The sequence below is a fragment of the Amphiura filiformis genome, chromosome 7, assembly GCF_039555335.1.
Source record: "Amphiura filiformis chromosome 7, Afil_fr2py, whole genome shotgun sequence".
Lineage (NCBI taxonomy): Eukaryota > Metazoa > Echinodermata > Ophiuroidea > Amphilepidida > Amphiuridae > Amphiura > Amphiura filiformis.
In genome coordinates this window covers 64,543,011-64,562,186 of record NC_092634.1, presented here as the reverse complement: position 1 = coordinate 64,562,186, position 19,176 = coordinate 64,543,011, and the positions used below count along the sequence as shown (strand labels likewise).

At 38.7% G+C, this 19,176-nt stretch overlaps 1 protein-coding gene across 1 annotated transcript; it reads right to left on the bottom strand.

The window, feature by feature from the left end:
- Positions 1-6,536: 6,536 nt before the first annotated feature.
- Positions 6,537-18,174, bottom strand: LOC140157472 (uncharacterized). Its single transcript, XM_072180674.1, has 9 exons — positions 18,085-18,174; positions 11,372-11,584; positions 10,379-10,633; positions 9,756-9,839; positions 9,129-9,398; positions 8,700-8,891; positions 8,165-8,272; positions 7,820-7,901; positions 6,537-7,165 (listed from the first exon to the last, which is right to left on the bottom strand). The coding sequence occupies exons 2-9, from the start codon at positions 11,541-11,543 to the stop codon at positions 6,592-6,594; spliced, it is 1,737 nt and encodes a 578-aa protein (XP_072036775.1). The 5' UTR covers positions 11,544-11,584; positions 18,085-18,174; the 3' UTR covers positions 6,537-6,591.
- Between the last annotated feature and the right edge of the window lie 1,002 nt (positions 18,175-19,176).

The following is a 19,176-nucleotide window of genomic DNA, read 5'->3' as shown; positions in this document are numbered from 1 at the left end:
TAGTTTTTATATAAAGAGAGTAGTTATCCAATTCCATTATTTATCAAATTTTGCTCATTTGGAATCGCTTACCAAGAAGACGCAGCATCTATAATAAATTACTGAGTTTGGCGAATTGGTAAGGCTAAAAACTTTTACGGTTTACATTATTGTTTTAGATTTTTTTACGTTAAGGGGGTCAAATTAAGTTAACTAGGCGGTTACCCGTATTTCGCGGTTTTCGGCTATCATGGTTATTGGCTTTTGCAGATCTCAAAATCCTTTTGCAGAGATCTCAAAATCAGGGCGTGTCCTTTGGCTGGGATCACGTTCCTCACAGCTGAGCTCAATTGTAGCTTTTTGCAAATTTGACCTGACCTTCGTCTTCAATTTGAAATTTGACTTGACCTTTGACCATGGATGACCTAACAAACGCAAACCTGAGCTTCCTTCGCCAAAGTTACACCCATCCACAAAGTTTGAGCTCCATTAAAATGAGCAATTTGAAATTTCTACCTTTTTTGACCTATGACCTCTTAACTGTAGGTCTGATGAAAAGGTCACCGTGGAAACTTTTATTTGTTAGTCCAAGGTCAACACACCCACCAAGTTTGAGCTCCATAGGAGTAATTTGAAATTAGACTTCAATTGCTCTTTGACCTTAAAATTATAAACTCGTTCTTCCTCATATCAAGCTGCACCCACCCGCCAAGTTTGAGGAACGTGCGACCCCTCCCTGGTCTCCGAGAAAAGAAGCGGACAGACAGACAGATTCCGGTGAATCATAGTAAGATCATAGTAAGCACTGAAAGGGCCTTTCGGACTAAAATAAGGTTGTCATATTTTTCACTCGCATACTACTTTTTTGTCTCATCGAATGTCATATTTTTCACTCGCATACTACTTTTTTGTCTCATACTCCGGCATCAACTATTATATTAAAATGTTTTATTTAACATAAGGCCAAAAACACACAAAACATGATTGTTTTCTGTAGCAAGTCAAAAAAAGTCAAATGCGAAATGCGTTTTGTTGTTGTTGTTGTTTTTTAATCTAGTCTTGAAATGAAAAAAAAATACATGAAAAAATATTTCGTATAGGCCCCTCACGAAAACTATAGTGCATTGCATTTGTACCTGCTCAATTAGCATTTTGTGCAAAGTTGCCGTTCTTTTTTTTATGGACCTTTTCATTTTACATGTAAAGTCTATGGAGATTAATATTAGAGAAGGTTGGAAAATGCACTATAGGCCGTTTTAGGCACTTAAATACTCATAAAAAAGAACGGCAACAAATTGTGTAATAAAATTTGCACAAAATGCTACTTGAGCAAGTACAAATATAATTAAATACTTCTGGAAAGGGGGCTATAGCTAAAACAAAAAATGTCCTATACCTTAGTGGTTATGAAACAAAGGTGTACAGGAAACAAAACAAAACAATTTTTAGGCCTTACAGCAATATTTTTGTTCATTTTTTTGTAAACATAATAAAATATACCACGAAAAAACACTTTCTATTGGTATAACAAATATTGATGGTATACAGATAAAAAGAAAGTAAATCGAGGGTGGGGGCTGATCTACCATGAATTAGTTATTTGTATATAGTAGGCCTAGATTTCTCCACAACGAAAAAAACAACAAGAAAACCATTTTTTAAACTTTTTGCTAAAATCATGTACAGGCCAAAATTTGATTGATTTTGAACAGTTTTGAAAAAAATCAGAACATTTTCAAAATATGTTTGCCAAAAAATCATCAAATTTAGTTGCCAAATATTCAAGCTTTTAGTGATATTTGATGGTCATTTTAGCCTCCAAAAAGATAAAAATAGATTAGATATCTCATACCGGGTAACTTTTTCCAAGTATCGGAGGGGGGGCCATTATGTATCCTTAGCCCTGGGCACCACAACCTCTAGCTACGCCACTGCTGAGTGGGTCTTTAAACGGTCAAAATCCTTGATATTTCAGCTTAAAGCCATATTATAACATTTCTTTAAAAATAGATTAGTATTAATTTTCAATAAAATATTAGCATTTACTGTCAGATATGTCCCCTTTTAATTTTGAGCCGAACAAGTGAGGTAAAGCAAAGAAAATCGGAATTTACAACTAGCGCCAATGTATGTCACGCCGGCGGTTGTAATATGGTACGACCGGGGGGCGTGTGTGTGTCCCGCACGCCGTGTACGTAAGGGTGTGTTGACATCGCATACGCGTTCGACTAATATTTCTATCTTAATAATAAAACGCTGATTCAGGCGGTTTATTCAAAATCTCGGATTTTGACAAAATTACAGCACCTAAAGTCTTGATTTTTGCAGAGAATCTTTGTTTACTAAAGTACATTACAATCGTGTAAAAACCTGAATTAAAAAATTTTTTGAGGGCGTTCTCCTCAGCAAATGTTATAATATGGCTTTAAGATGGACAGAAACCCTTCCTAGCAGGTCTTACTAAAATTTCTGCGTTTTCGGTAATTTGAATAACAAAATTGACAGAAATCTTACATTATGGCTGAATGTTCAATAATATTCTTGAATTTGATTTCTTTCTAGTATTTCTCAAAATTACAAAGTGGAATGTGTAAAAGAGTTTTAAAACTCGCATATTAACAACATGTCCAACACGAATGATGATAAAACACCCCGGGCATCATACGAAATAAATGGGTATATTTGGGTAATGCAGTATTAAATTATGAGCCCTGGGCGAGGGTAAAAATGGGGGGGGGGGGGGAGCAGGATTTTGTTTTTACCTGCTGAAAGGGGGAGCAATTATTGGCTAGACAGGGGAGAGGCTAATTTTGGCATACATAGGCCATCTTTTAAATAAAACGCAGTACGGAAACACTTAAATTGGCAAATTTTCCTACTCCCTGCGCTCTTGACCATTTACGGTTTGTAAATTGGGATCCCAAAAATTTGGCATGTGAAAAGGGAGGAGGCCAGGTGGTGGTCGCCGTGCATTCTCTAAATTCAGTAAATTTTCATCGTCAACCGTGTAATTGAATGGGATTATTTTGAAATTTTAAAACGCTTGAAATATCACAAACAAATAGGCCTATGTTAATAAATAATATAAACACAAGCTAAAACCGTTGGGGTTCGATAATGAATCCCACAAAACTAACCGAGTATATGGAAAATGCCAAACGGCCAGGCGGTTTCACAAGTTGCCGGCTCTATCATGCCACTCGCCGCCTGGAGGAGGCAAAGGTTTCTTGGCAGGCCGGGGGGGGGGGGTGGCAGTCCAACGCCCTCTATAGATTTCGAGTATGACTTTGAAGGTGTTTCATGGGGGAAGACAGTCTGGAAGTCCAGTCCACTGGATGTTGAGGGGGGGGGGTCTGGAATTCCAACGCGTCGTTCGGGGAAAAAGTCTGGAATTCCGATGCCCTCTATAGTGTGGAGTACATGACTTTGAAGTCTGGAATTCCGACGCATTGGGAAAAAAAGGAGTAAAAAAAGTCTGGAATTCTGATGCCGCTGGGGAATAAAGTCTGGAATTCCGACGCGTTGGGGAAAAAAGCCTGGAATTCCGACGCCCTCTATAGGTTTGGATTATATGATGTGAAGGAATTTGGGTGAAAAAAGTCTGGAATTCCGACGCATTGGGAAAAAAGGATTAAAAAAGTCTGGAATTCAGATGCCGCTGGGGGAATAAAAGTCTGGAATTCCGACGCGTTGGGGGAAAAAAGCCTGGAATTCCGACGCCCTCTATAGGTTTGGATTATATGATGTGAAGGAATTTGGGTGAAAAAAGTCTGGAATTCCAGACCAGAATACATACAAAAAGAGTATGGAATACCAGTGCCCTCTATAGGGGGGGATTGATTATTATCTGGAACAGCCCATTATAGTAGCCTTGGCCCAAGGCTTTGGTTCTATAAGTCACATGTGGGAAAGCATACAATATAGGCCTATTCAACAATTGCTTTATATGACACCCCCACCCCCACCCCGTTGTGTTGTCTCATATCCCTGGTCAACCCTTGGTCAAGTCTAAAGCAACAGAGGGTATACAATATAATGTCACTCATGTCAACCTCATCATCGATATAAAATTTTGACATCGTATAAGGTACCACGGGCAATTCGAATGATAATACAGATAAAAACAGGTGATAGGTATGAATGGTAGTTAGTGGTTTTGGAATCGAACTACACACCTGTGCCTCTATCACCTTAAAGCTGTCCCGTGTCTCATCCCTGAATAAACCAACCGAGCTTAACCGTAAAGGTATAACAATTGATATTGTTAAGCTTTATAGAAATCAGTTCCAATGTCTAAATTGGACACACCTCAGTGATCCGAATACATTGATGTCCATATTTGTGGAATATAGTATTGGCGAGTTGTGATTTACTTTGCAGAGTTTTTAGACTACGTTTTAAAATACTGCAGCATTCTCTGTGTGGTAGCATGTAGGCCTATAGTGTGGCGTAACATGTGATGGTGTGTAGGGCAGGTTGCTTGTTTTAGGGTGCGCTTATCTTTTAATATGGCCATTTGTGGCATATTAAAAATTGATCCGTTGTCCTAAACAAAAAACAATTTTGTTTTGAAATATTGTACACATTTCACGTTAAAACGTCATCAATTATGCCTGCCGAAAAATGTTAATTTTCCTAATTTTTACCCTTGCCTTGTGGTATTATTTTCTTAGGGTGATTGAGGTAAAATGTTTGACTGAATGAAACATTTATGTAATATGAAGGTATATACTGAAATGTATCTTTTTATTGTTTTTCTTTCTTTCTTTTTGTTCACAATTAATGATAAGACACAAATATATCCTAAACCTAACCCCAACCATAACCCTAAACGCCGCCTAAACCTGTAACCTAAGTTTTAATCCTAAACCTAAACCTAGCCCCAAACCTTATCTAACCCCTGACTCTCTGAATCCTAATTCTGACTTCCAACTCCTCACCTATGCACACATTCCACCTCGCAACCCGTAATACTCACACACGCACATCCCACACCGCCTCTACAGCACCCACATCAATAAATCCACACTCCATCGACTTCAAACACAACCCTACCCCCGGGCTACCCCCAAATACCCCATTCTGATCTAACTCTAATTCTACTAATAACTCGACACTAAATTCTACTAATAACTCATCACTAAATTACTCTAAAAATAATTATACATGTTGGAATATAGAATATTGGTTGTCGTTTTTTCCGATCTATGTCCAGCCTACTTTATCGAATGGTTTATAGTCCAATAGATGCTCAAAGCGATATTTAGGAAAAAAATGCTAGCTCCAGATCACAATAAGGCTATTGAACAGTGTATAGAATAAGCCGGTCCCTGTAAATTGTAGTCGTTAGCCGAAGCGATCAATGTTTAGAAGGCTTTTAGAACATGTTTTGGCAGTAGAAAAATGATCTCGGCAGTATCGCGGCAGAGACTAAGTTCGGTTTTATACACTAAGCGTATATTGACAACCTACATTGAGACCCCTTGAAATGATGATAAATATATCGACACTGAATCCAGAGCTGCTCAGGGTGACACATGTTTTTAGTTATGAAGTATTGCAATGGACTTTTACCAGGAAAATGTGGATTTATACTAATTCAAGACACCAATCGGAAGAAACATAGTAACCACTGTGCAACGCTTGTGTTTGGTCTCCTTATGTGTGAAATTTCGAGGCAAGGCGGTGAGTAAGAAATATTAAAATCAATGAATTTATGCTAAAAAATTCCATAACATCAATTCTGTAGATATGACATATAAAGGCCAAAATCAGCACTAAAGTGGACGTTTTGAATAGGATGCATGTACTAAATACACACAAATTTGGGTTTCTTTGCTAACGGAATGGGTGTAGAAGCCTTTTTCGTTAAAAAAGTGGGACATTTTTTAAATTTTGATGGACAAAATAGCAATAAGAAATAGGCGTTTCCAAGCTTGCAAAATCACGATGAATTGTGTGCACAAACGATACCAATTAAGGCACATGCCTTACCCTCAAGTTGAAAGTAAGTACCGTAATTATTTATATAGAGTGTCCAACATATTAAGGCGAACTTTTGGCGAAATCGACGCAAAGCAAATTCATGAAATCTTCGTTGCCACTAGAAAGTGCGTGAGCAATAATGTAACATCAAATATACACGCCTATTTACATAATTTCCTAAGACCTTACACAAGTGATCAGGCTCAAATATAGAGAGTTTGGTCATTGATATGCACCATCAATTTTGAACCTATGATCAATATTGCTAGGCAAAAATTCACAGCAAACATGGCAAATTTCTCTCATTTCGGAGATATTTGAAACAAGACTGCTCGACCCCTTAAAGCAATACTGTAACATTGCATTTCTTGTCACTCTATCGATCGATTTTATATGAAATGACCATCACGTACGCCATGTACGTACAGTCTTGTGAACATCGTGTTTGCATTCGACTAGTATTTCCACCGTATGAATAAAACCGCGGAACACCTCGTTTTATTAAATATCTCAGACTTTGTCACATATATTGTACCTCAAGCCTTGATTTTTGCAAGGTTTCAGCAAATGTAACAGGTTTATATTATTGCTAAATCGGAAGGGATTTGTTCCACCTTCTTTGAAAGTTCATTCGTCATCGGAACCGGCATAGATATCGTTATCCATCCATTCAGTAGTGTTCTCACCCTGTCTATCCCCTACACCATACAACATATTATCTTCCCACCCTTCTGCATCATCGCCGCCATTTTTATTATCGTATGTATTTCTTTCCCGTTCAACATTGCCGTCATCGCCTGCAAAACTATCATACGCAGCATTCTCCTCCCAACCCACGCTTTCTTTTGTATCTGAAGTAGCGTAGTACAGACTCCCGTCTTCTGCTGTATCCACGTTTGTACGTTTCTTCTGCGGCTTAGCATAAATGACTGATACGTTGTTGTTGCCAGTAGCGGTTGGACCAACAGGGGAGTAATAAATCGCACCTGGGTCGTCATCGGTAGATGATTCTGGGAAATCATGATATATCGCACCTGCAGATTGGTTCTCTTGGTTAGAGTTAGCATACACAGGTTGTTTGATGGTATCATTGGATGGTTGATTAGACGTGACACCGGAAACTGTCAAGTCATATGACCTATTGAATTGATTGGTAGTTGTACTGGGTGTCGGTTTTGATTGATTATCGGCACGTTTTTTCCTGAATTGTGACAAAAACAAAAATATGTACGTATAAGCGTTGCGTATTTGAAAGTCAGTTAATGTGTTGGGAGAATATAGATGATGGAAAATAGTATTGTACTGAATTGGTTTTCAGTGGAAGCCCCACTTTTGGTTCAAGTTCCTTGGGGAATTAGTCAAGGTTAAAATTCATCCATGTAAATTCTGTTCTGTCTGTCACCAAAGTAACAGGTGTAATTCAGTTCTTCTGTGGAGAAGTTTTAATTTTATGGCCAGATGGTTGTCATAATAAAATGCTTTATACGTAATTCTTAATTCATCAAAAATAAAGCTGGAGAAGGCGGCATATTAAATAATTAACAGTGAAATTAATTGATTCAATGTTATTAGAGAAATAATAGAGGATGGCATACAGGTTAGTTTGCAGTGTCCTCCAAAATCTTGTTCACTAATACATCAAAGCGGCTTAACATGATTTTCACAAACAGACGAATAGTTTCGTCACTATGCAGAGTTGTCACCCGCTCCACTACTCTACCGTGCAGTGTATAGGTGTTAGACAATGCATTTGAGAAAATATTGTTGTGTATTAAGACACCCTTTAGTTTATGCGAATACAGGCTCTAGACTACAAAGGTCACGTACAGCTTAAAACAGGAATAGTAATATATACCTTAGCTTTAGAAGAAACACAACCAGAAATATCATGATTAATATAAGCACTAATGATCCAACAGCCGCTCCGATTATCGTCCCTGTGAAGATAAATAATATTGAATGTATATACAAGTCAGCATAATAATGATATAAAATTGAAAGACGTATTTTCTTGTCATACAAAAAAGACCAATATATTCTTGTATCACACGAAAATAATCATTCATTACTATTACTATTATTATTATTATTATTATTATTATTATTATTATTATTATTATTATTATTATTATTATTATTATTATTATTATTATTATTATGTTTATCAGATGAACACAACTCAAATTCGGCCTTTTATTACCTGTTGATAAACCTTTTTGAGGTTGCGGAGTTTTGCCACTGGGTGACGTTGTGCGTGTCTCCTTGGTAGTAGAAGGTGGTGTCTCCTTGGTAGTAGCAGGTGGTATCACTGGTGAAGAAATACACCAGATCAAATACGTTGAATACTCTGCTGATTTGAAGTACAGAATATGACGCTGATACCACTAACACGCTCAATCAGCAAGTTTTAACTTAAAATACTTATATTAAAATACTTATATTTCTTCTGAAAATCCTATACGCGTATCTGTCAGTCGGATATATGATAATGTACACACCATCTAAAGTAATCGAAAGTACTGTAGATCATCCACATTGGATAATAATAAGAATATATGCCTCTAAAAGAGTGTTTTTGGCGAAAGGCAGACACCCTCCACAAAAACAATAAATAAGGCTTACAATATTACATGTTTGTACAGCCGTATGTATCAGTAATATGGTTGCTCAAACCCCAAATTTAGAGGCACATATGCCTGTAGATGGAATTCTACGGAATAATATAACGAACATACCTTGACATGATGGGAAGTCCTCATTCCATTTGCAATCATTTGGTGTATTCCCTAACACACATTGTAATTTGGCGCTTCCAAGTAGTTCATGGTTTGTATCGCATTCAAATGTAACCCACTTTCCAAAAGAATAATCACTTTCGAGCGGTCTTCCAAACGGTATTCGTGGCTCTTCACAAAGTCCTAGAGACACTATAAATAATAGAGGTAGACGTTGCGATAATGTAATTATATTTAATTTATACACTTTTTAATTTCATTATTGCTATTATTGATCCTAGATCCTAAAGAAGGTTTGATTTTAAATGTTTGAAAGCAATGTTATGGTAGTTATAATTTTTATTATGTACAATAGTCGCACAGGAACTATATTCTTTTTCAAAAAGGAGCGAGTTTTGATTTGAATTCGGAAGCAAGAAGTTTGCTTACAATTATAAACAGACACCCATTCCTCGCTGCCGCATATTTCATAATCATTTCCACCACATGGGAGATTACATTCGCTGTCACTAACTTGTCCTTCATAAGTTGCATTTTCATCACCACAAAGGCATATTGTTCTAGATTTTAGACCAGCAAATTCCATTACAGGATTAGTGATATTTCGACAGAATTGAAGACATTTTCCAACCGTCATCTGATCATGTGACATTCCATCTTCCGGTGACACATTCTGGAAACACCCTTGATACCCAGGTGCTGAAAGAGCAACAGCAATACTTATGTTATATAAACATCCACCACGGTGTAACCGATATCTTTGTGAACTCTGCATAGTGACAAATAGCTATTCGTTTGTTTTTGAAATAATTTTAAACATGATGTCTCGGGTTATATGACGACATCATCGACTCAAAAGGTTTTCCCAATTCCAACTTTTCTATTCCAGATTCGACTTCAAATTCGTATACAAATGACTTTTTTAGGCTCGTGCAAACTGACACAATAATGAATGTAGAGAGTGACAAAATCAGAATTCAAGGGGGATTTAACCTCGGATTTACCCCAGCCTCACGACGGTAAACAGTTTTACCACTTTTTTATGATGTTACCTACCTGTGCATATTATATTAACGTGATTACCATGGCCACAACTTTCTTTTCCCTCGGTACATCTGCAGTCGTCCAGCGTTTCTTCATCTGTAAGTGTTATAAGCAATAAAAAAAAAAAAAAAAAAAGCGCAGTAATTTTTTTACGCTACACACAGGCACAACGCGCAGACGTTGATCCACAAGCCTTATCACACTTTACTACAGCCACACATCATTCCATAAACCATTGAACAACAATACAGGGACTTGCAGCGAAGAACCGCACACCCTAGACATTCCATAATAGACCTTTGCAGCCAGGATCAGTTCCCCGAGTAACAACGAGACAATTAGCAGTAAGTTCCTTGTTCAGGGGGATTTCAAGCTAATTCAATTGTTTACACGAGAGCGTACGTACTAACCACCTCCGGGGTTCGAACCCGCAACCTCTCGCACCATAGTCGAATTCCTTATCGATTACGCTAACTTGACTACTCTTCTTTGGGACAATCATATTATCCTGATATCATGGATACCTTGGCTAGCATTTACGATTCTGTTTTCAGTGAATAATAATCAAATATTTAAGATAACTTTAAAGGTATCACTTTAATGATCACTTAATCCAAAAGTCTTGTTTATATTACCTCCATCACAGTACATATTGGCTATCACTGGTCCTGCTGTCTGATTCGCAAATTGTCCTTTAGTTATCATTGCTGTCCCTGGATATCCCAATTGTCTACATGCTACAATGGCTTCTTTGATACGCCAATCTTGGTTGCCTAACTCATCGTCCCCATCGGAGCAGACGTCATGCCATTGGTTATTGGAAAACACCTGCAGTCTTCCAGTATTAGGTGTCTCACGTGGAGAGTCTTGTAATCTGATGTTGGTAATATCTTAATTGATGAAAACAGACAAGAGGTATGTAACGTCATAATGACGACGCTATCAAAAGTGACGTTTAGCAGCTATACATGGCGAGTGAATCGGTAAGCTTAAATAGGTACTCAATCTTACAGTTCGGTGGCCAATATTGTCGGATAAACTTGCTTTTGCGAACAATTCCGACGGACAAAATGGATGTGCAGTCTCTCAACTGCCTCTGGTTTTATAATTATCCTAAGACCTTTCTCTTGCATTGCTAAATCAGCAAAAAATAGAGAATCTGTTCCTATAACCCGAATCGTAATACCCGTTCTACCATTTACTATACCCCCCTCTATTTATGGCTTTTAAATGTAAACAAGTAAATATCAGAAATACGATGTGATTGGCCAAGTCAACGCCCGGCTAACTAATGTATGCAGCTAAGAAAAATTGTTCGCATACCAAAGATATGCAACGCACTCATTGGTTAACAGTTATTACTATAATCTATGTCATTACTGGGATTTCCATTATCATGATAATGGATTGCTAACCGTGCCATAATTAAGTAATACGACATATCACTGCATGACAAGGGTTGAAACCAACTATAGAACCCACCTCGGTTTAAACGATCTGTATTAAATATTCCATAATTAATGTAGTTTCTTATAATGTTCATCTTTTTATTGCTTCCTATATAAATATTTGCACTAATTAATTATGTTTGATATTAATACGAGCACCTGATTAGTTCACGCACTTACTTGTAACCGGGCAATCCCCATCATATGCTTTTAACTCACAAATGGTTAAATGATTATCATTCACATTCGATACATGTACGCTGATATAACGTCCTTGAAGACCACATGTAAATTGCACAATGTTTCCAACAGTAGAAACTTTTCCAAACACCGGATTATTGCTTGTGTCCATGTCATCTCCAACATGAACAGTGGCGTTTTGAAGCCTAGAATCTTGTCGATCAAAGATAATGATAATGTTGGTGTTAGACGAAATTTCATAGTTTTGCATTGAAATTATTCATGTCATCTGAATGTTAATTCAGATGACATGAATTATTAAAACTATTATCATTACAGTAAAAACTATTTAGTCTAAGAGGTGTATCTCATACGGGCCTTAATTAATGATTGGGTTCAACAACCCTTTCTACCAATGTATAATACCATGAGGTGTTAGGATAGGCCCTCTAGATTACTGCTAGGGGGTAGTGGATTCAAATTGTAGGGTACGTTTTACGCTAGAGGTCACACAGGGTTAAAAAACTGAAAATACTTCTGTCTTGATGAAAGATATATCAAATTATTCGACTAATGACAAGGATTAAGAAAATGTATAGTTTTGTGCTTTCTGCGACTTGTCCTTTGTTGAGTTAACCCAAAACCGCTCATATTTAGGAAAAATATAGTTCCCGTGTTTTTGCTTCTACTGGAGTCAAAATTTCAACTCAAACCAATTTGGGCTAAAATAGTATCAAATTGCTCCTCTTGATATAAGAATCATGAAACGATTAGAACTTACCTTCTAAGCTGTTTACTTTTCTTTCTATGTGCAATGGAAGTCAGAGATCAACAGTGGGCACAGGTTAGGATTTCGACGTTGAATCAACGTTGATACAACGTCGAAGTTTCAACCTAACCTGATTTCAACCTGATTTCAACTAACCTTTAGGTTGAAATCGGGTTGAAATCTGGTTGAAGTCCATTTGCAAATACAACGTGATTTCAACATAATTTCACACAGAGATTTTTCTGACCTGTCCCTAAGACCGACCTATCGGCGCCCTTTGAGTTGAGCGCATGCGTGCAACGATCCCTGTTCACTCCCCACCGCCCAGAGAAATAACATACCGCAAGGGGGTTAAGGAGGCGGATCAACATATTCAGGTGGGTAGACTTCTATTATTAGTATGAAAAAACACTCTTGTTTTACTCATACTTATACATAGAACTACCCACCTTCAATGTTGATACAAATACAAATTGCATTAACATTGACTAGCACCGCTAATAGGTGGTAGAGGTGCGGTCTGTTATTTAGACGCGAGGTCAGGAAAATCCCATTTTGCTTAAAAAGCAAGATACCAAGAAGATTGCTTAAAAAGCAAAAACCCTGAAAATTGCTTGAAAAGCAAAAACAAGAATTGCTTAAAAAGCAAAACATAGACTAAAAAGACAATAGGATTTCAAGAATGTCTACAAGTAAAGTTATTCAATACACTTATGACCTGGTCATTCCTGAAAACAAATAAGGTTAGACAATCAATGATTAAGACATTAATGCTAATTGTTATCTTACCCTTATTGTCTGTTAGTCGAAGTCCTCGTCAAGACTGCTTTAGCGAACTTGACCCTGGAGTCGTCCTCTCCGACATTACGCAGATATGTATCAGTAAACGTAGAGGCGGTGCTCCAAGATATAGTTTCGCAAATCTCGTTCAGAGTGACCCCTTTCTGAAATGCCCACGAGCCTGAAACTGCTCTAGTAGAATGTGCCGCAGGGGCACATGTTCCTTCGAACGCTTTAGCATCTACTATGAGCGAAACCAACCATCGTGCTAGTGTCTGTTTCGAAGCTGCCTTGTTAGGTTTAGCATGGGTTATAAAAAGTTGGTCAGTCGATCCCCTAATATTACTGGTCCTATAAATATAGTGTTCGATAGCCCGCACAGGGCACCATAGTCTATCTTCTCGTACGGATGACTTAGTGCCAATCCTCGGAAGCAAGATGGACCCGTGTTGAAACGTCTGGCGTTCATTTTAGCTATGAAACCTACTTTAAAGGTCATAGAGACGCCATTGCGTGAAAAAACAAGAGTTTTGAACGATAAAGCTTGCAATTCCGACCTACGACGGCCGGTTGCTAGCGCTACCAAAAAGACCGTTTTGAGAGTGATCTCTCGTAACGTGGCAGATTTCATCGGTTCATATGGTGCTCCTTTGAGAAGCTCCAAAACTTTGCTTAGATTCCATGCAGGAACGATTCTACGTTTAGGGGGACGAGAATTGTACATGCCATTGAGGAGAAGACGGATGTAGTCATTCTTATATAGAGTTGATCCGTCCTCAAATCCCCTATGGATCGCTGCGATAGCCGATTTATAGTTGCTAACTGTGGCTACCTGTAAGCCAGAGTCGAACACTTCCGTGAGGAAGTCGGCTATCTGAGACTGAGTTGCTCTGGCAGGAGAGCAATTTGTCTTTTCGCACCACTTGTAGTATCGACCCAGACGTCCAGAATAGATTCCGAGTGTTGAGTCTTTTCTACCGTGGGCGATGAGGTTAGCAGCTTTTGTGAAAAGCCGCTCTCCTCGCAGCGTTGCCTGATAACGGCCATGCAGTTAACCTCAGATGACCCAGCTGAATGGTCGGCACCACTGTCTCCAGATCCTGCTGTCTCAGGAGGTCTGGTAACTGTGGAAGAAACCGAGGTGTACCTATGAGAAGGTTCACCATGGGCCGAAACCATAGATGCCTTGGCCAAAAGGGTGCTATGAGTATTATGTTGCAATCTTCGCTGGCTATTTTCTGTATTACTCTCTGTAGCAGCGAAATTGGAGGAAATGCGTAGGCCGTCATTCCTCTCCAGTTCAAGTGTAGTGCGTCTACCGCCAGTGCTCTTGGATCTCGCATCCTGGAGCAATATACTGGTAGTTGGTGGTTGCTTGCTGATGCAAACAGATCCACTGTCGGATAAAACATTACTCGGAAGATGGTTTGGACCACCTGAGGAGACAGTGCCCATTCTGTCGGGCCCGCACCTCGACCTCGAGAGAGGTCGTCCGCTAGAATGTTTGTGACCCCGGCTATGTGGATAGCCTTGAGTGACATTCCTCGATGGTGACACTTCTTCAACAAGCGAAGAGTGTGCATGCACAACAGGGGAGATTTTGTACCTCCTTGTTTGTTGATGTATGCTACCACCGTCGAATTGTCCGACTGCACTATGAACTTGCAACCCATCAACTGATCTTCGAACGCCTGGATCGTTCTTTCTACCGCCCAGAGTTCTAACAAGTTGATGTGAGACTTGGCTTCCGTTGGGGACCACAGGCCCGAAGCCGTCTGATCCTGAATATGACCCCCCAGCCCATCTTCGACGCGTCCGTCGTGATGGTAAGCTGAGGGAGGGGTGCAGGAAATCTGACCCCTATGTTCAGGTTGGCCGTCGTGGACCACCACTTGAGTTTGTCGCGGATCAGTTCCGACATTGGAACCATCCTGTAAACTGAGTGGCAACTGGGTCTGTAAAACGCCAGTAGGTGCAGCTGAATTGGTCTCATATGCATACGACAATTCGGCACCAGGTCTACTAGACTGGCCATGAATCAAAATTTCAACGTGATTTCAACGTCAGGTGTGCCCCCTGGGAGTGGCCTATATAGCTACCCAATGGCTATCGACCTTGTCTGCACTCTGTCTCAGTAAGTGAACACAGTAGATAAGCAAAAATATTCTTTGTCTGATTCTATTCAGCTACACAAACAATTTGCTACCATCTTTGCCCAAAACGGAGAAAGATGACATTTTGATCCACGTACAACCAAAAACACATCATTTAGCCTAAAAATGAGGTTTTTGTAGGATAACTCAATAATGATAGGTCGTAGATAGCACAGACTATGCATATTCTTAATTATATCTGTCTTGATATATTTTTCAACAAGATCGAAGCATTCTCCGTTTTTTTAACCCTGTGTGATCTTTCGTGACCGCTAGCGAAAAAGTTCCCTACAACTTGAGTCCACTACCCCCTAGCAGTGATCTACAGGGTCTATCCTGCCACCTCATGGTATTAAACAAAATTTACATCACAGTATCTTGGAGAAAGAGGAACTTGAACTATATGGACCATAACCTATTTTTTACATCAACGATAATGTAAACTCTGCTGTATTTGAATTGTTTTTGCCTGAGAAACAATTTGAATTTGAAAATATATAGCCTAAACTAGTAATTTTGATAAGTTAAATAACAAAATGTGACCGTACAGCTTGAATGAGCCGTAAATTCCCTACATTGTATTCTGAGATACATTGTAAAATGTGTCTGCAGGTCGTATTCATCGGCGTCTCTAGCTGGCGCGACATCTATCTCATTTTGATAGTCAAACACCAATCAATAATCCTATTATTGAAGAGGATAATAAGCTTCTACCTTAGATGGCAATAGAATTTTTAATAGCTCTGGTCTTTGTTTGCTTTGGCTAAATCCTGTTCAAGTGGTTGGTTACCGGGCATTGTATTTTGTATAGGTATGTATAACCAACAATTAACAATGAGAGAACTTTCTTGAACCTCGTTGACTTGGGGGTGATTTGATATGACCGCCAATTATGACTGTTTGATATTTATTGCCAGTAATGTGGAAAAAGAGACAAACGTAGAAACATAAAAGCTACCATTTTTGTTGAAGGAGCAAAGTTCAATAAACCATAACCCCCGCTACTGGATATCGTTTGAAGTCAAATAATATACCATTTTAAAGCTTATGAGGTATATTTTCTAAACACGAAATAAAACAATTTAGACCGGGGAGGAATTTACGGCTCATTCGCCGTGACAGGTCACAAATGAGGTATATGGAAGTCGGTCGTAAAAAAACGATAGTGCTCAAAAGCAATACTGTTCAGGGCTACAAACACGCAATAGCGCCCCAAAACAATAGCAATTAAGCTTAAACTATACATTAGCCCCCGAAATAGGTAAAGGGTTGTACAACGTTAACGTTACTTTCTTGCCCTGCGGGGGCTGTTATAAATTGAAACTCCGTTAGCATATAAATTTGTAACCGCTCTTGAAGCAAAGTTATTGTTCATTGAATTGACAACCGTATGACAAGTTTAAGTGACCGCTTATGGGTTCGAATTTCAACCAGCCTAATCATTAAGCTCCCGTGGCCAAGTGGTTAAGGCGTAGGTCTCGTAAACCTGAGGTCTTGGGTTCGAATCCCAGGCGGGATCACTTTTTCTACTTGTCTCCTTTATTATTTGCGACGGCGAACCTGAGGAAAAATAATGTTTATTCATATGACAAAACATGCGAAAAAGAACAGAACAGTTTTATAGCCAAACCTTTTCATAATTGTCTCCGGCCTCAGCCATGCCGGTCTTTCAGCCTTGATGTTTTTTCTTTATACTGGGCCTCAGCCCGTCAGGGCTTAAAAACATTAAGACCGCAAGTTCGGTAGGGCTGAGCCCGGAGACTTCAAAAGTGATGATTTGCAACTAATAGAGTTCCAATTACAATAGCCTGCAGGTCAAGAAAGCAAGAGTACTCTTAATGTAACGTTGACGAGCAGATGGCGTCAATATAGTCATCCTACATAGTGCAGTTACGTCCACGGCAAATTCGATTAAACCGATATATGCAGTACTAAACCATTAAATAGTAATCTATTGTCCAATGCAAATTTATTACTACTTGATAATATTAATCCAATGAGCGACCGAATTGTCCGCTACGGACGACTAATCCAATCGATAATGACGCTATTGACATGTACGAGCGGAGCTCCACTGACCGAGTTTTGGAGTATTTTTCACTGGTTTGCAGCTATTTGCTGTCATTTACTCATCAAGGCGGACCACCGTTATTATAAGGAATATGCCAATTAATATTTAAAGATTAACATGTAGAGAATAAGCCATACTTGATTGACAGAAAGTACTAAATACGACAAAGCCAGGGCTGCCCGGTGAAGCAAAATGTGCATTGGAATAACACGGCGAGTTTGGATAGATGGTAGGATTTCTTTTTAATAAAAATGTATGTTCCCCCGTTATTAAAGCTTGTACCGGGTTGAAGGTTCAGATATTTGGAAAAGAATAAGTAATTGAAACATAGAGCAAGTACTAAAATCATAGCTTTTATACTTTTTGATATATGATGCTAACTAGTTCATCCCCTATAGCTACAACACAGCGCTACCAGTAGGGTTCAATTGCCTATTGTGAGTGCCCCTGTGTTGTGTGCATACATGTAGTTAACAATAACAGCATGATAAAACTGCTCTATATAGCCACGTGTAAACTGACTATATACGGCAGTTTAGCTAGGAGACCAGGTTGGACACATCGAGGGCTTCATAATAACGATTACATTTATACACAACATTACCCAGGCAATGACAGAGGGCTAACGGAGATGTGGCAGTGTTGCCCTTCGAGCCCTCGACAACAGAGACAGTACCAACTATAGAATTACTCTTTCTGGGTTATTTGGCTAGAGGAATGTTTGAATGGGCTTCAGAAATTTAATGAGCAATTTTAAATTTTGACCTTCATAATTTTTACAAAGTTTGATGACCCTTTTCCTATTTCTCATGGGATGATCTTTTCTTTTTTGAATGTTAATATAAGAACTTCATAGAATTGCAAAAGCAGATATTCTGTTGCAATTTGTGACATTTTAGTTATTTGACTGGCCTATATTATGTTATGGACAAGTTCATACCACAGCAATCAGTTGCAACTCTGTTGTAAACGTCAATCCTTTGAACACATAGAGATTCTTGCAGATCGACCAGCCACCAGGCATTCTGTTCGTTCTCTATTAAATGAAGAGGGGAAAAGAACGTTTACATAATACAGTGTTTGCAACAATATAGTATTTGCGAACGTTTAGTGGCAACATTGATAATGATTTAAATATGTTATTAAAACGTTTGATAACGTTTATCTAATCGAACATTAAATGTTTTATTGCAACCTTTGCGCGGTCATTTTTAGCTGTTGCAGTAGATCTAATTCCCATGCATGTGTCCTATTGGTGAGGGATGCGTTTGTGTACTTGTGATTAAATCGAAGTATTGAGGTATAGGACATTATTTGTGGACGAGATCTTACTAGTGAATTAATGCATAATATATCCTTTGTTTGAAATTTTTATACAAAAACACAGCTTTTTATTACAAGTCTAAAAGTAAATGAATATTAAGGTAATAGTAACAGCGATGACCAGTCCATAGACGTAAACGCTTACAAAAAAAATGTCAAAAATTAGAACCCGGCGTTTTATTGTTTATAAATTTTGCAAAACATGTTAAGATATGTATAGAGAAAGGCAGACATCCGCCACAAAAGCATTACAGTAGATTGGTCTTACATTATAACATTTTTGTACAGCCGCCTGTATTAGTAATCTAGTTGCTCAAACTCGAAATGATGTTTTTGTGTCTGCCTATAGTCTCTTTCGTCATAAAGTCACTCATTAGAGGCATGCTTGCAAATTGAATTCTACGGAATACCGAAACACTGCTAGTTTGAGCATGCACATCCCCATCACTTCCGAAGTCGAGTGGCCACACGGTTTGGTGTAGGTGGTTCTTTTAATATTGCTGGTGGAGTGTTTGTGGTGTGGGTGTGTTGGGTGTGCCGGGTGGGTATGTGCGTTTGTTTGTTTGTTTGTTTTGGGTTTTTTTTTGGTGGTGGAGTGGGGGAAGGGTGAAGGAGTCACCAAATATTAATTATTGTCCCATACCCATCCCGATGTACTCTGACCACATGGCATACCTTAGGTTCATCCCCATCCATAATGAACGTCAAG